This window comes from Rhinatrema bivittatum, chromosome 7 (assembly GCF_901001135.1).
Source record: "Rhinatrema bivittatum chromosome 7, aRhiBiv1.1, whole genome shotgun sequence".
NCBI classification, from domain to species: domain Eukaryota; kingdom Metazoa; phylum Chordata; class Amphibia; order Gymnophiona; family Rhinatrematidae; genus Rhinatrema; species Rhinatrema bivittatum.
In genome coordinates this window covers 54,144,765-54,168,788 of record NC_042621.1, presented here as the reverse complement: position 1 = coordinate 54,168,788, position 24,024 = coordinate 54,144,765, and the positions used below count along the sequence as shown (strand labels likewise).

Here is a 24,024-nt window from a genome sequence, read left to right as displayed (position 1 = left end):
AATTACTCAACCAGAGGAGTCTGCGAGCGGAAACAGCCGACATCTGAAGCAGATCATATAAAGCGTCAGCACTGTAGGCTACGACAGCTTCCAGATGCTCTGCCTGAAGAGCATCCGAATCCAACAAGGACTTCTCTGAATGCAGTTCCTACTAAGTTCCTACTAAGTTCCTACTAAGTTAGCCATGTTATTTATACCCAATTGTTGGATGTAATTGTATATTTGTTTAATTGTTCAATCTGTTTGATGTAATTTTCTGTTCCTTGTTCTGTGTAAACCGAAGTGGTATGCACAAGTGCATGAACTCCGGTATATAAAAGCCTTTAAATAAATAAATAAATAAATAAAATAAAATGCAATTTTCACATGCAGGCAGAGACTCACTGATTTTTCTGAAGGTTTTGCTCACACAATGTTTATCTGAATATTTTTCCTCTTCCTAGATCATAGGACATTAAATCTTGGTCTAAAGACAAATTAATTAAAATTGACTTGTAGGCTTTTTGTACACTTTCATCCTACTTTTGGCCTAACCCTAAATCTGGCGCTAACCCTTTTGTCTTATACATAGACCAACTGTGAACGTATTTTTACTTACCAACCATGGTGGTGGTGGTCCTCTCTTTGGTAGGCCGCCAAGTTGTTCATTCTGAAATGTACATAAAAATTAAAAATAGCATTTTTGATGTAAGCATAAAAAAGGCAATGCAAGTATATAAACCCTTATTATAAAAGTACACAAACAAAACGATTTTTTTACACAGATCTTTAAAAAAAATCTGTATACAGTTGTCACGGCCTGCAAGGGCCGATTTGAGAGACCCCCAGGCGGGGGGGGGGGGGGGGGGGCTAGGCAGGCAGGGCAAACATGCGGACTTCTGCAGGGATCAGGAGCAGGTAGGACCAGCCTAGATTTTCTGCTTGACCAACCACCTTCCCTTTGGGTTGGGCCCTCTGTTGTTGGCCACTGGCAGAACTTCTGGAGGGCAGTGCACTGGATCAGGAATAGACTCACAGGATCAGAGAGTGCATCGGCAAGAAAGGAAGATAAGGAAAGAACAAAGACAGGGCAAAACTAAAACAGTGTACAGGGTAAGGAATTCACAGGAGAGCTAGGCCATCAGGAGACCTAGACAGGACACAGGATGGCCACAGTGAGACCCAGAGAGGACAGGAGCACACTAGGAAATGCAAAGAATGCATGCAGGCAAGATAGGCCCAAACAAGACAAGGAAAAGACAAGAGGCACAGGCAAAGAGACAAAATGAAGGCTGGGCAGACAGGCTAGAAGGTCCTAAACAGCGTAGGACCTAGGTACAGAACAGCAAAAGTGCAAAGACAAGAGGCCAAAGGCAGACAGGAGACTCCTTGTTGAGGAGGGAAGTATCCTGTGAGGAGATCTTAGAGGGCTGGGCCTTGCTGCAGCATGCGGCCTTCATGGCAGCAGCTAAAGCGTGTCAGAGAGTGGCCCAGTGAAGGGTGGGCCCCTGCTGGTGGGGGGCAAAGGGGGCTCTCTAGCAGCCAGATTCCTGACAACAATTCTGTTACATCAGGAAAGACATACAAACTGAAATAAAAAGATTCAACTGCAATTCATTAGCAGTTGACGAGATGAATCAAACCTATAGCCTCACCTTGTATGTTTCATGCTACACCACAGGAAACAGAAAATAAATCAGAAGGATGAAGCAATTTTTGTTTTTCATAACAAGAAGTTTAATTTAATATGTATCTAAAATAAATTAAACATACTTATACTTTATTTGCTGTTCAAAGATCTTACAATGCAGCACAAAGGATCTGCATTCATCTTCTTCATAATATTTTATTGATTTTAAACATTTATAACAAAAATGATGTTGCAAATTCAAATCACTCAAGAAACAAAATGAAGTAACTATACAAACACATCCAGTAGTCCACAAATTCAAGGTTCGGGGGGGGGGGGGGGGAATGAAATAAGAGGAGAAAGATAAGGAAACAGGTTAAGGACATAGCATAACATGAGGTTAATCCCACATCATTTACCTAACAATTAAACTGATGGTACATTAGACAAGCCAAACAGCATCAACAATTTCTTAGAGTCAAGAAATGTTTTTGGCTGTTCTGGAACAAATAAAAAACCCAAACCATCCTTATTATACTTATTAATACCCTTGGCAAGGGTATCTCAAGAAAAAAGTTGCACCTATAGCCCAGGTTTCCTGGCATAAAGCTAGGAACCCTTTCCTTCTTTCCTGGGTAGATCTGGGAATATCCTTACTTTCTGACCCATAAACTGAACATGTACATTTTTAAAATAATTCTGTGATGGGAATTGGTCGCTGTAGGCCGCAGCCTGCTCCCTCCACCTACCGCCGCAGCTGCCCGCCACTTGCTAGCCCTGGATGTCTCGCGGCCGCAGGGTGTCGTGGTCGCTATGCGCTCCCCGCACAAGGCTCCTGCCGGGCCTCTGGCACAGCTGCTCCTTCCTGGCCATGCATTCCTTCCTCGCAGGGCCTCCGCCTGGTCTCCGACGCTGTTCTTCCCTCCCAGCTGCGCGCTCCCTCCATGCGGGGCCTATGCCAGGCTCCCGATGCTGCTGCTCCTTCTCGGACTGGAAGCGGTGGTGCCCGGTCCGTTCCCGCAGGGGTGCCCTGTGCTCCTAGGCACGTGTACGTACGCACAGCCTCTGACATCATTTAAGGGAATCGTTATGGGAAGTGCTAGGGCTTCTCCCTCTTGACCCGGGACTATTTAAGGCAAGGCCTTCCTGCAAGCCCTCGCCTTGGCTACTCGGCTCCTGCTTGTGTTCCTGATAGTCCCGTTCCTGTATTCTTGCTTCTGACCGGCTAGACCTCTGCTTGTACCTGACCTCTGAGACTCGCTGCCTGCCAAGACCTCTGCTTGTACCTGACCTCCGAGATACGCTGCCTGACCTCCAGCCACGTCATTTGTCTTGCCTTGCCAGCTCCTGCCTTCTACTCATCTTTGCCTGCTAAGAGCTACACCTACACCCAGACTCTGTCTCCTGAGGCCCTACATAAGTCCATCCGGCCCCGGTACCCAAGGGCTCAACCTGAGGGGAACGTGGGCTGGTAGTGGTAAAGCGTCAACGGGGTCTCAGGCTTCTCATTAGCCTCGCCTGCCAATGGTGGAGACTGTTTTGATTAATTTTTTATTGTAAAAGCGGCATATAAACATTTTTAAATAAATAAACTTCCCCTTGGCCAAAGGATCCACGCTCCGTAACAAACTCTTCATTACCAAACTCAAATCATACTCAGAAAAAAAAAACTAATAATGTTGTTCTCTCTGAAACTTCATAATTTGAGGGCTCTAAAAGAGTAGACAACTCTACATCAAAGGATGGGTGCTGATTAACTGAGCCTTATCTAGGGAGGGGGTAGATGCCAAAGTTTCGGTGAAATATTTTTTCAAACATAAGGAAAGTTCAAAAGATGCAAATTCAAATGTCTCAGTCTGTACTCAATATGCTCAACTTTTCTGTTTATAACTCCACAATCCAGAATTATGGAAACTTGTACTGCTTTGATAGAGTTGACTTCTTTTTCCATGAACTCTATTTTTCCCAGTCACCTCCTGTTATTTTTAATCAAAAGTTCAACTTGTTGAGAAACAGCATTTATTCTCGTTGCACATCCAGAAAAAGCAGTTCCAAGTTTGGCCATAAAATCCCATAATGATTCTAATGTGACTACTGCCGGCTTTTCTGGAGAAAAATTAAACCCACCAGGCTGTGGTTCTATGGGAGAAACACCATCTCCTGCCCCAGACACAGGAGACCCCATGTCAAGCCCGGATACTCTGGAATTACCTCCAACCTCTGTAAGAGATTCTGCAATGGAGCCACTGACTGCACCAGCTCCTTCATTCTTGGCGGCAAAGCTGACCTCATCAGGACGGGTCATCGAGGCATCGGCTGTTGAGCTCTGAGCGCTAGCGGGGAATCTTTCGTCGAGGGGGCTCTTCTCCGCTACTCCCGGCATCCAGGACCCAGCACTACCTGTACGGGCGTACAAGCCATGATCTGCACGATAGTAAACTACCCAGGAAAAGGTTAAAGGCTCCAGCCCGAACCTTCCCTTTCCTTTTAGAAGGCATTCCAGGAAGAAACAAAAAATAGTTTGAGGAAAGTCAGCGGAACAGTGACAGATCCTGGCTATCATCCCACCATATTGCTCCTCTCCCTGCATGTGAAGTCCCTATATTCTGGGGCCAGCAGGGCCTGCGCATACTGCAGAGTTAGGGTGGGAATACAGCTGTCTCTCCTGTCCAGTCACACTGGTCATGGAGCAGTGCTGAGGAAGTGCCTTGGATGGGGTACCCCTATAATCCTCAGGTTGATGAGGGTCTCCTTTCCCAGGAATACCATCTGGGAAGGGAGAAGAAGCAAAATAGAATAAAAGGCAAAACAAAATTTCACAATGACTGAATATCATTTTCAGGGGTTTTTATTTTAAGAACATAAGAAATTGCCATGCTGGGTCAGACCAAGGGTCCATCAAGCCCAGCATCCTGTTTCCAACAGAGGCCAAAACCAGGCCACAAGAACCTGGCAATTACCCAAACACTAAGAAGAACCCATGCTACTGATGCAATTAATAGCAGTGGCTATTCCCTAAGTAAAATTGATTAATAGCCATTAATGGACTTCTCCTCCAAGAACTTATCCAAACCTTTTTTGAACCCAGCTACACTAACTGCACTAACCACATCCTCTGACAACAAATTCCAGAGCTTTATTGTGCGTTGAGTGAAAAATAATTTTCTCCGATTAGTCTTAAATGTGCTACTTGCTAACTTCATGGAATGCTCCCTAGTCCTTCTATTATTCGAAAGTGAAAATAACCGAGTCACATCTACTCGTTCAAGACCTCTCAAGATCTTAAAGACCTCTATCATATCCCCCCTCAGCCGTCTCTTCTCTAAGCTGAACAGCCCTAACCTCTTCAGCCTTTCCTCATAGGGAAGCTGTTCCATCCCCTTTTGGTTGCCCTTCTCTGTACCTTCTCCATCGCAACTATATCTTTTTGAGATGCGGCGACCAGAATTGTACACAGTATTCAAGGTGTGGTCTCACCATGGAGCGATATAGAGGCATTATGACATTTTCCGTTCTACTAACCATTCCCTTCTTAATAATGCCTAACATTCTATTTGCTTTTTTGACTGCTGCAGCACACTGAGCCGACGATTTTAAAGTATCATCCACTATGATGCCTAGATCTTTTTCCTGGGTGGTAGCTCCTAATATGGAACCTAACATCGTGTAACTACAGCAATGGTTATTTTTCCCTATATGCATCACCTTGCACTTGTCCACATTAAATTTCATCTGCCATTTGGATGCCCAATCTTCAAGTCTTGCAAGGTCCTCCTGTAATGTATCACAGTCTGCTTGTGATTTAACTACTCTGAATAATTTTGTATCATCCGCAAATTTGATAACCTCACTCGTCGAATTCCTTTCCAGATCATTTATATATATATTGAAAAGCACCGCTCCAAGTACAGATCCCTGAGGCACTCCACTGTTTACCCTTTTCCACTGAGAAAATTGACCATTTAATCCTACTCTCTGTTTCCTGTCATTTAACCAGCTTGTAATCCACGAAAGGACATTGCCTCCTATCCCATGACTTTTTAGTTTTCGTAGAAGCCTCTCATGAGGGACTTTGTCAAACGCCTTCTGAAAATCCAAATACACTACATCCACCAGTTCACCTTTATCCACGTTTATTAACCCCTTCAAAAAAATGAAGCAGATTTGTTAGGCAAGACTTCCCTTGGGTAAATCCATGTTGACTGTATTCCATTAAATCATGTCTTTCTATATGCTCTACGATTTTGATCTTGAGAATAGTTTCCACTATTTTTCCTGGCACTGAAGTCAGGCTCACTGGTCTATAGTTACCCGGATCGCCCAATTTTTTTTCTTTTATGTTTTATTAAACCAATCATGATAGATTTTGGTTGGTTTATTACAAATGCAATAATAATTCAAAATAATCTATGAAGTCCAAAAATAAAATATGTAAATTTTTTGTAGTATTTTTGTTTTTTCCTACTGCTGTCTTATCTAGGAAGCAATAACAGAAGCTTTTATAATTAAAAGCTTGTTTATCCGTGTTCAAACAAAATGACTGCAAGATTACTTACACTTTCTTCACAACATGCACACTTTCACCTGCATAAAGTGGGTGGACGTAGGACGAAGAGCAAAAGCATGCGCATATATTTTGTTTTCAAATCTCCGTGCATACCTTGCATCTGCCCCAGTGCAGGTACAAATTAAGCGGGCACTTTTATACCCACTCTGTACGTGTGAGACACGTTGTCAAAGGGAAAGTCCCGAAGGTGCCCGTGAATCTGCACGATCCCCGTGAGGCAGAAGGGGGGGTCAAAACTGCCTTCCCCATTCTACTAATTTACACAACAGGCATCAAGAACCAGCGAGAATCTAAAGCTTGTGTCTTTTCGTTTTGAAGATGTTTTAGGCCCAGCTTGAGGTTGAATGTCATCATTAGTTTTATTCCTTGACATCTAATAGGGCACGGCAAGTAAAAAAAATAGGAAACAAGCTATCAGATTGGGAAATTATGATTGCCTCTACCAGCTTCACTTTTTAATGTTTAATGGCACTTTTATGTAAATTATTAGGGGGTTTAGGTTACATTTTAGAATTTATGCTGATATTCAGATTTGTATTCCAAAAGAGACATCGATTAAGAATTCTTTTCAGTATCTTGAGATATATCTCTCCGCTATTCAGAACTGGTTGTTAAAGCAGCGGACTACAAACCAGGGAAACCAGGGTTCAAATCCCACTGTTGCTCCTTGTAACTTGGATAAGTCACTTTACCCTCCATTGTCTCAGGTACAAAATTAGATTGTAAAGCCCTCTGGGGATAGGGAAATTCCTACAGTACCTGAATGTAATTCACTTTGAAGTGCCGAAAAGCAGAATATAAAAATCAAATAACTAACTAAATAAATAAAAAGTGGTTATTGGCAATAAACTGTCTTTGAACAAGACTAAATCTGAAATTATTGACTTAACTAGAAAGATAACTCAAGAACAATTTTCTCCCTTTTTGTCCGTCGGAAAAAAGATTGCGGTTTCAAGCAATGTTCGAGATCTAGAAGTCATTTTAGATAAAAAGACTCTATATGAAGTCACATACTGCATCTCTCATGTAGTTAAGTCTGGGTGTTTTAAGTTGAGAGTACTAAAAAGGTTAAAAACTTTGCTGGAACCTTGCAGACCACTATATTCACAGGAATACATTACCATGATTTTCTACTTTTGGGACTACATACAAACTCATTAAGGGCCTTGCAGCTGCTCCAGAACTCTGCAGCTAGGGTTTTAACAGGATCTTCAAAATATGAGCATAACACACCAATTTTATCAGCACTTCACTGGCTTCCTATTAAATACAGAATTGTTAGAAAACCTTGTCTTTAATTCATAACATAATAAATGGTGAAGATATCCTATGGTTAAGAGCGACTTTACATATCTATGCTCCACCAAGTTCTTTAAAGTCAGCAAATAAGGTTTTTATGGTAACTCCAAGTATAGCACAGATACATTTGGGTGAGGTGAGAGATCATGTTATATCGGTTGCAGGTCCAATTTTATAGAATAAAATGCTGGAGCTCTTTTGTATAGTGCAAGATAAAGTTTTTAAAAAGATGCTAAAACGTGGTTATTCCAACAGGCTTTTGAAGAAATTAGTAGCTAGAGTGCATCTGCAGGATCAACATATATGTTTGTTAATCAGTTAGGCCTATATTCATCAAAATGCAATAAATTTTGCATGAATAACGCCTGCGATAAGGAAAAGGGGCATGGCTATGATAATTTTAGAGTTTCTGCACCATGCGATAGTACCCTGGTAGAGAGTACATCAAGCTAGGGCAAGAGGACATTGTAGAAATCTCATCTTTGAGTGACTTTCCTCACTCAAAATCATGACAAATCTTCACTGGTGTGTACTGTGCTGTTTGTACGTCTCACTGCGCATGTAAAACTGGCCTCAAAACCCTAGCCCACCACCAAAACCTCACCCCAAGTTACTAGTTGGCCCCCTTAGTTTATTCCCCCTATAGTGGTATAAATAGTTGACTATTAGGTGTGCCACCCCTAGAGGCTCTCTCTCTCTATGTGTTAATTTGTTTATTTACTTAATTTTTAGGTTAACATGATTTAATATTATTAGATTGTTTTATGAGATTATAGTGTTGAATATTTTAGTTTATTTTATATTGCAATACGTTTTATTTTTGAACAAGCCTATTCAGCTCATCTAAGAAAAGACTAATAATAAGATATTAAGATCTATTATCTTATTTTATGCCTGACTTTCTAGAAAATTGTCTCCCTTTCCCCTTTTAATGTAAGAATGTTATTGTATTTATAATATTCGATGTATACCTTGTGTTTTTATGTTTATTTTTTGTTAACCGTTATGATGTATTTATACGAATGATGGTATACAAAATTTGTTTAAATAAATAAATAAAAATAATTTTAAATTATTGTATCATATTTGTTTTGTTTTTATGCCCTTTTCTTATCTGTAAATCACCATGACTATCAGAATGGTAGTTGATAAATGCATTTAAATAAATTAAAAAAAAAAAAAATCAGATGCAGAATGGCACATGACATATCAAGGAATAATCCAAATGAAAGCAGAATTATTCATTAGTTCAATGATCATTGAATTATTTTCCAAATTGTGAATATTTAAAATATTAGCTGATAAAATTAACTTAAGAAAGCTAAATTGAAAAAAAACCTTTCGGCCGAATTTTCATCGGCCACGGGTGTAAACATTGCCACTTAAGTGTGTGGCTGGGCCCTGCGCGCATTTTCAAAAGGGTCCAGCCACGCCTGTAAGTACCGATACGCGCACAAGAGCTGGGCCCTGAGAAAGGGGTGGGCCGGGGAGCATGTTCTGGGCGGGGAGGGGCGGGGCAGGGCAGGACAGAGGTCGGCCTGGACAGTGGCCATTAACTGCTGTCCCGGGGAAACGTGTGCCAGCAGCCAGCCGGCATGCATAAATTACTTCTTCTCCCGAGGAGCGCAAGTAATAAAATAAAAAAATTCAGGCAAGGTAGGTTAACTTTAGAGGGTGGGGTGGAGAGGGGAAGGGGAAGGAAGGATAGGCAGGGGGTTAGGGAAGTTCCCTCCCAGTCTGTTCCTTAATTGGAGTGGAGTGGGAAGGAACTGGGGAAGGCCCAATTACGTCGCTGCGCAAACTTTGCAAAGATTCACACACACCCCCCCCCCCCCCCCCGCGTCACCCGCACATGCGTGCGCGGATTATAAAATATTTTATAATATCCGTGCGCCGGCGCCCACATGTTATAAAATCAGCACGTCCATGTGCACGCGCTAGGAACTTCATGCACATGGACGCGCGTACGTGTTTGAAAATGTATGCCTTAATATACATCATCTTTTTTCAAGTTTTATTCTATTTTCCAAAGGAAAAGATGGATCATGAGGTGTTTGTGTGGTGGGGAAGAGGGCTAAGGAGACCATCAGGAATCTGACAGGGGTGGGTAGGGGCTGGTGATTCATAAAGACACTTACAAAACAGATACTGTAACTATGCCAAAATGATCATTTAAATAACCATAAGAGAAATCATGATTTATTGAATGAATAAAAAATTCACACTAGTGAAAAAGAAAGGAGTTTAAAAATTTCACCCCAAATCTATATGAGGTAGATTTTCAGAAAGCTGCTAAGTAGGCTAGGTTAGGGCACATTTTTTGCCAAAAATTACTCAATGTTATGGCTGAACATTTGCCAATATCTAGCTAGCTACTATTTATTTATTTGTTTGTTTGTTTATTTAAATTCTTTTAATATACCGATGCTCAAGACCAGGTCTTATCGTACCGGTTTACAATAAACAAGGGGGAAACCAGTTAATACAGAGAGCGAAAGTTACATTAAACAAGGAAGTAGAACAAGGCTGTTTGAAGAAAAAGGGATAGATTAACAAATTCTAACAATTTCTACATTAGCTGTAGAGATGAGCAGGTAAGCAGAGAGCGGTTGCTTATCTGATAAACTTAAATACAGTTTACATAGTGGAGTTGATGTGAAATGTTAATGTGAGGGCGGTTCTAGAATATCAGGTCCTTAGTGCGGCTGAAAGAGGACGCAACCGGAGGGTAGTGATCCATGCAGGATATCATAGGTTTCTTCATCGATAGGCTTGGGCGAAAAGCCAAGTTTTCAGTTTTTTTCTGAAGGTGAGATGACAATGTTCCTGGCGTAAGTCTGGCTGGAGAGAGTTCTAGTGGTGCGGTCCGGCGGTTGATAGTGCTCGTTTTTCGATGGAGTTGTGTACAACGGACTTGCCAGGGGGAGCCTGGAGGGAGCCTCTGTATGCAGATCTGGTTGACCTTGATGAGGAGTGTAATTTGAGGGGTATGGTAAGTTGCAGGGGGGATTGCTGATATATGGATTTGTCAATGATGGTCAGAGTCTTGAAGAGTATTCTGTAGTGTATGGGTAGCCAATGTAATATTTTTAGTATCGGTGTGATGTGGTCCATACGGCGAGCATTTGTAAGGATCCTGGCTGCTGCGTTTTGCAGCATCTGAAGAGGTTTGGTGGAGGATGCCGGGAGACCAAGCAGGAGGGCATTGCAATAGTCGATTTTTGAGAATAGTATGGCTTGAAGGACAGATCGGTAGTCATGGAAGTGAAGGAGAGGTCTTAATTGTTTTAGGACCTGAAGTTTATAAAACCCTTCTTTAGTGGTGTTGATGAATTTTTTAAGGTCCATTCTGGAGTCTAGGGTGGCTCCAAGGTCTCTCACTTGATTTACTGATGGTATATTTGTGGTGCTGACTAGTTGATTATTATCGTTGGGGGAGATGACCAGAAGTTCGGTTTTGGATGTATTGAGGACTAGGCTGAGGCTAGTGAGAAGGATATTGATGGCGTGGAGGCAGCTGTTCCAATAGTTTAGAGTGTCGGAGATTGGATCCTTGATGGGGATTATGATCTGCACGTCGTCCGCATAAATATAGTAGGTGAGGTTGAGGTTTTTGAGTAGTTGGCATAAGGTGAGAAGATAGATGTTGAATAGGGTCGGGGAAAGCGAGGAGCCCTGGGGTACTCCTTGCTTGGATGCTATGGGGGAAGATTCTTTGTTGATTATTTTTACTTTGAAATACCTGTCGCTTAGAAAAGATTTTAACCAGAGGAGTGCAGAGCCTGAGATGCCTATTTCCATCAAGCGGTTGATGAGGATAGTGTGGTTAACTATATCAAAAGCAGCGGAGATGTCTAGAAGAGCTAGCAGATATGATTGACCTTTGTCGAGGCCCATCAGGATGTTGTCCGTTAATGATAGGAGGAGAGATTCTGTGTTTCTGTGTTTCCTGAATCCGAATTGTGAAGGGTGTAGAATGTCATGGGAGTCAAGGTAGTCTGTGAGACGAGAGTTGACCAGTTTTTCCATTATCTTGGCTATGAAAGGTAAGTTGGCAATTGGGCGGAAATTTATGGGGTTGGATGGGTCCAAGTTAGGTTTTTTTTAGAAGGGGTTTCAGGGAAGCTGTTTTTAAAGCGTCTGGAACTGTTCCGTGAGTGAGGGAACAGTTTATAATGTCAGCCAAGGGTTTGGCGATGGTGTTTGGGATGGTGAGGAGGAGTTTGGTCGGGATTTGGTCTATTGGGTGCGAAGATGGCTTCATTTTCTTGATGATAGATTCGATTTCCAAGGGTGATGTACGATCAAAAGATTCTAGAGACTGTTTGTGAATCATTGAGGAGAGGATTTCTTTAGGTGGAGGCTGGTAGTTTGAAGTAGAGTTGGAAGTTAATGGTGGGATAAGTAGATTTTTTATTTTGTTATCAAAGAAAATTGCCAGCTCAGTAGATTTGTTTTGGGCCTCTTCTTCTGGGATGATAGGAGGAATAGGAGTGGTGAGTGCTGCCACGTATGAGAATAATGTTTTGGGAGAATTATGTTTTGGGAGAATTATGAGAATAATGTTTTACTATGCAATCTCAATAGCAGTTCTTGCATCTTGCTAGCAGGGGCCTCTTTAAGCTTTAGGGACTAGTTGGTCAGTCCTCCCTGCTGGTGGCCATTTTGCTTCCTGTCTGGGCATACACAAAATTTACAAGCTTCCAGTCAGCAGATGCCAGAGCTCAATTCTTATTCTCTAGCCCTCTCAGAGTTCTGTTTCCAGATGTCTTCTTGCTACATTGACTCCAGGATATTTCTTGATTCTCTAGATTCTGTTGATTTGTCTTATCTCGTCCTCCTGTTTCCAGTGTTCACTTGGGCTTCTGACTGCATTACTGCTTAGTCCTGGTTTGGGGAGTCCTAAACCCTGCTGGCCACTAGCACCTGACTGCTCAATCTGAGGGGAAGGTGGCCCCTGCAAGCGGAAGACACTCTGCTGTTGTTTCAGTTGGAATCTGTCTGACTTGGCTTGCCATGGTACTGGCCACTCTGGCCTCAGGAACACACCATTAGACTACACCATCACAGCTATAAAACAGCTGGCTAGATTTACGCTAGCTATTACTGCACACGGCACAATTACTAGTGAAAATTGGCATTAGCCGGCTAAGCTATTCCTCTGACACCACCTTACCTCAGAAATGCCCACAATTTGAGTGGTTAAAATATTGCCACCTAGATGTTGATATTCCGAAGTCTTCTGCAGCTAAAGATCAGCTTTTGCCATCATAAAGTTTCCCCTTTGAAAATAAACTCTTTTGTCCAGGTAATTTCGTACACACAAATGTTTTGTGCAGACAAAGCTACCTGGTCAAAAAGGGGATGGTGTTGGAGGCATGGCAAGGGAAAGCTAACATATTTGGCTAGACACCACCATATTGAGTGCTACCTGGCTAAAACTGTGTGGACAAGTCAGGCCGCACAAATAGTCGGCTACAGTTACCTGAATATGCAGCAGAAACGTATTCAGATAAGTTTTCTTTTTAAAGTTTGCATGTCTAGTGAAACAGGATTGCATAAAAATCTGTATATGGAACCTTTAAGTTTGTATAGCATTATATTAACAGTTTCTATATCTGGGTAACTTACCCACTCACCAGCTTTCTGAATAGGGACCTCCTATTGGAACTGGACAGCTATATTTAGTTACTTTGCAGGGGCATATGAAGGATCTAGCCAGCTAAGTAGTCTGCTAATTCCATCTGAAATAAAATAAGTGGAAGTATGCTGAAGAACCTTTACCTTAAATTGCTAAATTTAAGAATGGGGCAAAGGTCCCCAGTACTCTTTACTGATGTTTTTGCTTGAGGGGGGGCGGGGATTTGTTTTCCTTCCTGAAGTTGCAGGAAATGAAATTTTTGGGCGAAGAAAGCGGTATTTTAAAAATGAACAAGCAACCTGACAGGGGTGGAACATTTACACTCAAACTATTCCCAAACTGTGCTCAGGGACCCCCAAAGCTGGTTGGGTTTTGGGATATCTACAAAGAAAAAAGGGAGCATCAGTTTTCAAAAAACTCCATCCGGATAAATGATTTAAAAAAACAAAACAAAAAAAAACTGACCAAGGCATGCTAGGGCAGCATGAGAATTACCAGGCATGCTGAGAAGTACTCAAAAGCTTCTAACAAAGCTCGGGAAAAGGGGTGCATTTGGCTCCCCTTTTCCAGACATTACCCACATCTATGAATGACATGAACGCTTACTTCAGGACCGATTAGTCAACAGGTGATCTTCCATTCTTAAAACAGGCTAACTAAATATCTATACTGGATCAGTTTCTGTTACCGAACTGTTTTTCCTGACCTTTACCTCATGTTTTCAGTCAAACCACTGAATTTTACAGCCTTCACATTACATAGACAAACACTACAGTACTGGAAAGGTATACTCCATGGAGTGCACAACATTTCCAAAGGCATTCTTGATATGCCCTCTGGAACTTCCATCTTCCTCCCATATACATCCCAATCCGATCCCCTCTCTCGTCTCCTCAACCCTTCCTAACCACTGACATGCCCCCACCCAATTCTGCCACTGACTGAGTTGGTAAGAGGACAGCAGCGTTGCTCTGAGCCACATCCACCTCCTCTGTTCTACATACTTTTGTATTTTCAAAAAGATGCACAGATTTTCTCAGAAAAACTACCCCCACAAATTAGCAAGTATAAAAATGTGCGAGGGTACATTTTCTGAGATAATCTTCAAAGGGAAAGTACATGCGTAATTGTCCATGGGTGAAAAATACATGTAGACTCTGCACCACGTGTGGGCAGGTTAAAAAAAAAAAACCTTTTAAAAACCTAGTGAAGTTATGTCATGTCGTATTATATCATTTCTATAAACCACTAGGATTTAAAAAAAAAAAAAAAAAAGACTACGAAGCAAAAGAGAGTATGCTTAAGGGACTATGATGTGGGATTTGCTGTCAGAATTAATTAGCAGGTGGTATGGTGGTTCGGTTGCATAAACGACCTTTTCATTCTCTGTACACAGCTTTAGGAAACAAAGTCTCACTCACAGTTCACTGAGCTTTACATCATTTTCAGAAGATGGATTGTTACAGAGAGAAGGGAATGAAAATGGTGCAGTTGACCAGAAACCGCTAGAAGACAAATCATCTCATGTTCCTTAAACATTAAAGGGCTCAATTCATTCAAAATCTTTTTGACCACTGATGCGTGAAGAATGGAAAACAAGAACAGAATTACAGAACAATTCATGAGTGCTTTTTTCTTAAAAAAAAAAAAATCTACACATACCAAATGTGTTATAAATAGGTTTAAGGCCAGTCCAACTAGCACCCCCTAAGCAGGGCCGTCCTGGGAAGAGAGGGAGACCAATCAGGACTTTAGGGGGTCCCCATGCTGCCATGGTAGATCCTGGCCCCCCCCCCCCCCCCCCACCCATTCTAACACCACTTCCTGTTTCTCAAAAGCTGCAGAGGCCTGTGCACTAGTCCAGAAGACACTGTGTCCCCCATGCTTTTCAATATCTCAGTGTGGGAGGAAGGTGAGATCACTGGGACTACAGTCATAAACTAAAGTGACAGATTATTTAAGAGCTTTTGTGAATAAGACATTCTTGTTCTCAAGATACAGGAATTCTAATTTTACAAACTACTTTATAAGGAGGAATGCCACCAATGTTGGGTAAGCTGAGAAAACAAAGCTTCTTACCCACAATGGGCATTTTCCATAGACAGCAGGACAAATCAACCACATCAGTGAAAGATTTGTCATTATGGGGTAATGACATGCAGATGACGTGCAAATTCTCTTCCCCTTCTCAGACTCCCTCCAAACCGCTCTCCAAAACTGGGAATCCTGCCTTTCTTCCATCAACCAACTCCTCACAGACATGCACCTTGCTCTCAACCCTCAAAAAACTGAACTCCTCATTTCCAACAAACATCCATCTCCCCCTATCCCCCTCTCTCACTCCTCCACTTCCTTCCCCTCTCACACCCGCAACCTGGGTGTTCTTATTGACAACCAACTCACTTTCAAACCCTTTATTAAATCTATCATAAGAGACTGCTATTTCAAGCTACAAACGATTAAAAAACTCAGATCTTTACTACATTTCTCTGATTTTCGCATAGTACTTCAGTCTATTATTTTTTCTAAAATAGACTACTGTAACGCTCTCCTCCTAGGCCTCCCTTCCACGTATACTAAACTGTTACAACTCCTACAAAACGCCGCTGCACGTATTCTTTCAAGCTCCAAAAAAAGAGACCACATCACACCAACGCTTATCAAACTTCATTGGCTACCAATACAATCACGAATACTTTTCAAAGCACTTTTCCTCATCCATAAAAGCCTTACAAATGAAAACCTCCACTGGATCAACCTTCCTCTCCTTCCTCGCACGTCCACAAGACCCACTCGTCCTGCCCTCCAAGGAACACTCCGCACACCCTCAATCAAATCCACCAAACTTACCTCCACTATGAACAGAGCCTTTTCCTTCGCTGGCCCTACCCTATGGAACTCCCTACCTCCAGATTTACGCACAGAGACCTCCACTCCTAAATTCAAGAAAAAACTAAAAACATGGTTGTTCCTTCAGGCCTACCCCTCACACTCTTCCCTCTCCACGAAGAATACCTAATACTTGTGTAATCGAATAAATGAATACTTATAACAGTTTCAGTCTCTCCACTCCTGACCTCTCTTTCTTCAATTCAGGTACTTCCCGTTTACTTTTTAACGCATTTACACTTTTACCACTACTTTTCCATTGCCTTCTACCCTCCTCCCTCTGATGAACCCCTTATACTCGCGTACCTCTTTCACAGAATTGTGTTTGTTTTTTACCTCATATGAGTTCCCCCTTGATCCTCTCCTCATGAACTTTATGTAACTAGCATGTCAGCTAAGACTTTTTCTTTTTATCTCTTTGCAATTGATCCACTAACGCTGCCTTGGAATGACCAAGAGTTTCTGTACCTTGTATTATAGTCTCTTGTATTTTAGCATGATACCCTGTATTATATAGTTCCTTGTATTTAACATATAGTTATTTTACTGTTCCTCTTATCATATAATTGTTACTGTTCCATGTAAGGGCCACGCCCAAAAGTTCCTAGTTATATGTAATACGATGCACATCGTATTACATATAACTATGTAATACGATGTGCATCGTTTGTAATACGATGTGCCGTTTGCATATCGTAGTCGGCTATCGGTATAGAAGAAATTCTAAATAAATAAATAGATTGAGGAGGGAAAAATGCATATTATCCATTTTAGAATAAGGCTGCAATGTAGCAAAATGTGTGAAAAAGTGAAGAGATATGCATTGTATAGATAGATAAAGACAGCGAGAAAGAGAGAGAGATTTGTGCCGCACTTCTGAACCATTATACTGGCAAAAGATATTCAGAAAAATGCTCCCCCTTCAATACCTCTTTCCTTTTCCACATCCTTGTCTGGTTTGCCCCTATTCTTTAGGCTTCATTCCTCTTCTATTATCTTGCTCTTCTGCCTTTTCGCTGCCTTCTCTTTCCTATCTTTGCTCTTTTTTTGTCTCTCTTGATGGTTACTCCTCTTTATGTTTCTGCTTCTTCTCTCTGATATTTCTACTTCCTTCTCTTCCTGACTCTTCTCTTTTTGGCCTTTTCTTACTTATCCTACAAGTGCTTAATTTTCTGACAGATAAAATCTTTATACTACATCTTCATTACACGCTGCTTCCGTGTCTGCTGCTGCTGCTGAGAGGGAGGCCTGCGCGATCGGCGCCCAGACCCGTCGGGGTAAGGCTTTTAAACCCTCTCCCCCGGCAGTTCTGAACCGCGATCGCACAGCCTGCCTAGTCACCACACCACCCCGACTCGAGGCACAAAGACCCGCCCACTAACAGCTTCAGCCAATCGGGAGACAAAAGGGACTTTTAAATTCTCCCTTCACTCCGGCGCTGCTGCCATCTACCGCAAGCCATCGCTTTCGCTGCTTCCGTGTCTGCTGCTGCTGCTGAGAGGGAGGCCTGCGCGATCGGCGCCCAGACCCGTCGGGGTAAGGCTTTTAAACCCTCTCCCCCGGCAGTTCTGAACCGCGATCGCACAGCCTGCCTAGTCACCACACCACCCCGACTCGAGGCACAAAGACCCGCCCACTAACAGCTTCAGCCAATCGGGAGACAAAAGGGACTTTTAAATTCTCACTTCACTCCGGCGCCGCGCGCCGGCGTCGCACACCAAAGGAGCACACCAAAGGGGCCTGCCCCTTTGTTTCACCCCTTCGTACAGCCCCAAGAAAAGCCCCATAGTATTTACTTCGAATTCTGTAAGTATTTACATATTTGCCTCCCCAACCTACCTCATTAAACATGAGAATTAATGCCATTCCTGTTTTATCTAAAAGCAGGAGACACACTTCAAATAAATTAGCTTCCCCTTTTGAACCTCAAACAAAACAGAAAAGGCTTTTACCAATTATGCTTTCTCCACTAAACCAATTCCTAGGTCTTACCTTATTTTCAGTAACCCTACTGAACGCCCAATCTCTAACTAAAAAAACTCACCTACTCCAGGACTATCTTGTTGAAGAGCAACCAGATTTATTCGCTATTACAGAATCCTGGCTTAAACCAGAGGACATAGTCTTGATCAACCAACTACCACTACAAACTTATGATATTTTCTCTGTTCCCAGACCAAAAAAAAGGGGAGGTGGTCTACTTTTAGCTTCCAAAAAAATCCTCAGATTATCCCTTCACACAACCAACTCATCCTCATCTCTTGAATTTGCTGTGTTTAAATCCCCTCATTTGCAAGTTGGTCTCATATATTCGCCTCCAGGCCGCTTAGAATCAGATCATTCTCCTTTAATTGAAGGTATCACTAAACATATCAACACAGATACTCCAGCCATACTACTGGGAGATTTTAACATTCATGTGGATGCCACACCTCATTCCTCCAATTGCGAACTATTCATCAACACTCTCAACCTCATGGGATTTCAACAATTAATAAACGAACCCACTCACAAAGCGGGACATACACTTGATCTAATCTTTATAAATCAATTTATAACCATCTCTTCTCAAGTTCTCTGTTTACCAATCCCTTGGTCTGATCACAAATTAATCACTACTTCTCTTTCAATCTTACATCCAAACCCTACAACCTCACAGAAAAGTACAATTCATCTCAGAAAACTATGCAACCAGGAAACCCTCAACTCATGTCTATCAGAAGAACTAAAACAACTCAATATAACAGATGCTGACTCAGCCCTCTCTTCCTGGTCCTCTATAACCAAAAAAGTTGCAGACTTAACCTGCCCTCTAGTATCTAAAACCATTAACGCTAACAAGGAAAAAAAAAAGCCTTGGTACACACCAGAACTTAGACATTTAAAGCGGGAGCTCAGAAACAAAGAATTCTTATGGAGAAAAAACCCAACCAATGCAAACATCTCAGCCTTCAAAACCATCATGCACCAATACAGAATCTCCATACTCCAAACAAAGAGAAACTTTTATTCTAAAAAAATACACCACTTCATTTATGACCCAAAAGCTCTTTTCTCCCTGGTCTCGTCCCTCACCAAACCACCTTCTACAGTTATTCCAGAAGAATCTGCTGCAAATAAAGCTGAAGAATTGGCCATTTTCTTCAAAGAGAAAATTTCCAACCTCCTGAATCCTATTAAAGACTTTAAAAAGAATCCTCCCACGCATAATTTTCTCTCTGCGGCTCCATCTCTAACCACAAGCCTGGATACCTTTGAACTAACTTCCTCTCTAGAGGTTGAAAACATCCTCAAAAAACTTAAACCAGCTTCCCACCCCCTTGACTCAATACCTGTTAACCTTCTCATAGCATGCTCCAAAGTTATCGCTAAACCAATAGCTCAAATCATCAACACCTCCTTAATTCAGGGTCTAGTGCCTACACCACTCAAACTCGCCATTCTGAAACCTCTCTTAAAAAAACCAAATTTATCTCCAGAAAATTTAGCAAACTTCCGTCCAATAGCTAATCTCCCTTTTATTGCCAAGATCCTGGAAAGAATTGTTAATTTTCAACTTTCCGAATTCTTAAATGACAATAACATCCTCGCCCCTTCACAATTTGGATTCTGTAAAAACCGAAGCACTGAATCATTATTAATCTCCTTATCTGATAACATTCTTTTTAATAGGGAAAAAAAACATCCATGCCTTCTTATCCTCCTTGATTTATCAGCTGCATTCGACACTGTTAACCATGAAATTCTCCTCGACCGACTAACAGAGATTGGAATCAAATACACCGCTTTGAATTGGTTTAAATCCTTCCTCCAAGACAGGTTTTATAAAGTCAAAATTAACAATAATGAATCACAGCCCATCCGCTCCACTCTAGGAGTCCCTCAAGGATCCTCCTTATCGCCAACCTTATTTAACATTTACCTGCTCCCCCTTTGTCACTTATTATCTAATCTGAAGCTAACCTACTACCTGTACGCGGATGATGTCCAAATACTCATTCCAATTACCAAATCCCTGCAAGAAACTCTTCATTTTTGGAATACATGTTTTACTTCCATCTCTAATCTCCTTAAGGACCTCTGCTTAATTCTCAATTCTAACAAAACGGAATTTCTACTCATCACCCAAGATGGCAACTATCAACACTCTATATCTCACCCTATTCAATCACCTTCTTTTTCTCCCATGGTTAAAAACTTAGGAGTGATCATGGATAAGCAACTTAATTTCAAAAACTTCATCAATAATACAGTGAAGGATTGCTTTTTCAAACTTCAAGTTTTAAAACGTCTCAGACCCCTTCTTCACCCCCATGATTTCAGATCAGTTCTGCAAGCGATCATATTTTCTAAAATTGACTATTGCAATGCCCTTTTAATTGGTCTCCCATCGATTTCCCTTAAACCTCTACAAATTCTACAAAATGCCACAGCCAGGATTCTTACAAAAGCAAAAAAAAGGGACCACATCACGCCAATTTTAAGGTATCTCCACTGGCTCCCTATAAAATATAGAATTATCTATAAATCTTGTTCTATCATACACAAATCCATCTATAAATCCTCCCCCCTCGACCTCAGATTCCCTTTACAATTATTTTCATCTTCCCGTCCAATGAGAGCTGCCCAAAAAGGCTCTCTTAAAACACCACCAATCAAAGCATTTTCAAATAAAAGAGCCTTCTCTACAGTCGGCCCGAATCATTGGAACTCTCTCCCTTCAGATCTTAGACTTGAGCATTGTCCAATTACTTTCAAAAAAAGACTAAAGACTTGGCTCTTCACCCTAGCCTATGCCTAATTCAGACGTAATCATTCCTTCATACTTGTTGCACACCCATAGACTTAAACTCATAATATTCTAGGCTCTTTTAATCGCCTGTTACATTTATTGACTACCAAGTTATACTAACTCTGTTACTCAAGGATTTTAATTCATTACGAATTTATTGTTTATATCCCAGTTCTTATCTCCTGTTCTTTGTAAGACTCTAGTCAGTCATTTCATCTGTTGTCTGTAAACCGAAGTGCTTAGTGATTCTATCTCTAGAACCTCGGTATATAAAAAATGTTAAATAAATAAATAAAAATTACAAAGGACAATGCCAGATGAAAACTCCTCTCCCATCACACAATTAAACTTCTTTTTCAGAGACTGTGATGTTCTTTATTTATACCAAGCCTGAGTACAAACTAAGACTTCACAATCATCATCATCAATTTAAGCAGGCTGGAAACAATGTAAATGGAAGGTCACAGCCATTTAAACAGTATATGTGGCTCATATAAAGCTGTGCTAGCTAATGCTTAATTATCTCAATTACTGTTAGAAAACACAGCCAGAAATACATATGGCTCCTATTAAACAATGTATGAAATGTTTATTATCACACTTGAAAAACTTGCAGTTCCGCATCAGACCTTTTGTCAAAAAGTAATATAAAAGATACATTTTAGGTAAACACACAAATTATGATAATATAAATTAATTGATGTCCACATAAAACTCAAGGATGTACAGAAGTGGGTTCTCTTTCTACATGTTAATGATAAGCACTAATTGCATGGAGATAAACTCTAACAGAGTTAAGCCGGACAAAGAAGGTATTCAAGTAATTTTGGTTTGGAACAAGATGGGATCTAGAGCCTTGCCCACACACCAGACAGAAAACATTTCCATTTAAATAAGATCTCCTGGTAGATTCCTTTCCAGAAGCCCAAAAGATTTTGGATCCCTTAGAGAAAATAAGGAATCATCTCTTGTGAATGAAAATCGGCTTTCTAGATGGCCCTCTGTGAAACACTGGCTTCCTAGGTGGCTCCAAGATGTGGAGGGCGGTTGGGAGGTGGCAGTGGATATAGTCTGAAGCATCGAATCGTAACCTTTCACAAGCTCACCTTGTTGCTTTGACCTCATTGCCGAAGAGATTTCCAACACTGCAAAGAATGGCTGTGAGGCTTTCCTGTACATCTTCACAAAGGCCTGAGACCAACAGTAACGACTGGGCATCAATAAGCCATGGCAGAAGCTCTCAGTGCTATTTCAGAAGCATCATAAGCTGTATGAACTAGATACTATTCACATTTCTTAATAGTACAAAATTCTGTTTCTTTCCAAACATCCAGGGTCTGAGACACATATCTAGGGAGCACAAAGGCATGGATTCTTGATTTCTTGGCCATTTTTACAGTGGATTTAACTAGTGTGATAACTGAAGCTTTCTGAATCTCTCAGCTACCTGGACACAATACTTCATGTTGTCTTCTTGCCTTCTTGGAATCACCTACACCATCTTCTGTACATCTTAGAAGAGGGTAGATATCACTGCCACCAATTCTTAGGATTATCCATAAATCTGAGGTTTAAAAGAAGTGTCCTCAGCTCATCTTCAACCTGTACCACAAAAGGGGATGAATTTAGCCATCCTTTGAGCAAATTCAGAAGAGGAAAGATTTTCAGGTGCAGCTTATTCCTGATCAATGGCAGGGAAGGCACTGATGTGAGGTCAAAGGAAAATTGGTTCTTACCTGCTAATTTTCGTTCCTGTAGTACCACGGATCAGTCCAGAGAGCTGGAGACAGAAATTTTGACTGATTCTGCCACTTAACTCGAGGTGCCACCTGCAGCCTGCCAGTATGGAACTGTACCCAAGCCAAATACAAAAAAACCTTTAAGAACCAACTGAACTATTTTACAAGAAAACAAACATTGCTTGCACTAAACCCTGTGTAGGATTATCGAGAACCTGATCCATTCTTCATAGGACCAATAAAATAGGAGGGCAGGCCGTCTAAAAGATCCTGTGGGCAACAAAGTGGGTTAGACGCCAAAATAGTCCAAGTGTAACTTTATTTTGATGGCGACCTCAAACAGGGCAAAACTCGGCCTGAGTCGGGCGGTTTCACGAATTGAGGGCCCTCTTGCGTTACTTAGAAGTGATGAACAGTTTCTGCTTCGCGTCCAACTTCCGCAACTCTTTGGACCGAGGAGTGGAAGGGACAGAATCTGGAAAGGAAGGCAATTCCACCAACTGAGTTACATGAAAGGATACCACCACCTTAGGAAGAAAAGAGGGGACTGTTCTCAAGGACACTCCCGAGTCCGAAATTCGCAAAAAGGGCTCCCTGCAGGATAAGGCCTGAAGCTATCAAGCCTAGTATCCTGTTTCTAACAGTGGCCAATCCAAGTCACCATTCCATGGCAAGTACCCAAACATGAAATAGATCACAAGCTACTATTGCTTATTAATTACAGTAATAGCAGGTTATGGATCTATCCTCAAGGAACTTATCCAAACCTTTTTTAAAGCCAGTTACACTAACTGCTGTAACCACATCCTCTGGTAATGAATTCCAGAGCTTAACTATGCGCTGAGTGAAAATAATTTTCTTAGATTTGTTTTAAATGAGCCTCTTGCTAACTTCATGGAGTGCCCTCTGGTCCTTCTATTATCTGAGAGAGTAAATAACTGATTTACATTAACTTGTTCAAGTCCTTTCATGATTTTATAGACTTCTTTCATATCCCCACCCCCCACCCCCACAGTTGCCTCTTCTCCAAACTGAACAGCCCTAACTTCTTTAGCCTTTCCTCATAGAACAACCGTTCCATGCCCCTTATTTTGGTCACCCTTCTCTGCACTTTCTCCAGTGCAGCTATATCCTTTTTGAGATGCGGTGACCAGAACTGCACACAGTATTCAAGGTGCGGTCTAACCATGGAGCAATACAGCTAAGTCCATGCCGGGAAACCCAGCTACCGGACCAAGGCACTCATCTGATGGACCACAGAAATCACCTCAAGAGTTCTCAACTGGGGGAGAGACCACTTGGTATGACCGCAGGAGAGGGGGAGCTTTTCCTTACTCAAGTTAAAATTTTCCTTCCAAAATCTATAAATAACCAGAAGGTTATGCTCCCTGCCAGAAGATGGAGACTGGGCAAGCTGGCATCACAGTAGATATATATATATATATTCTGGTCCTGAGTCCAACTGTCTACATGCTAGGAAATGAACAT

General features: G+C 41.5%; 1 protein-coding gene across 4 annotated transcripts in view; it reads right to left on the bottom strand.

The window, feature by feature from the left end:
- Positions 1 to 24,024, bottom strand: part of CEP89 (centrosomal protein 89) — a 491,071-nt gene that overhangs the window by 348,695 nt on the left and 118,352 nt on the right. For all 4 annotated transcript variants that reach the window (XM_029608396.1, XM_029608398.1, XM_029608395.1 and 1 more), the window contains one exon: positions 599 to 649. In XM_029608396.1, the coding sequence (XP_029464256.1) occupies positions 599 to 649 (51 nt within the window). The remainder of the gene's footprint in view (positions 1 to 598; positions 650 to 24,024) is intronic.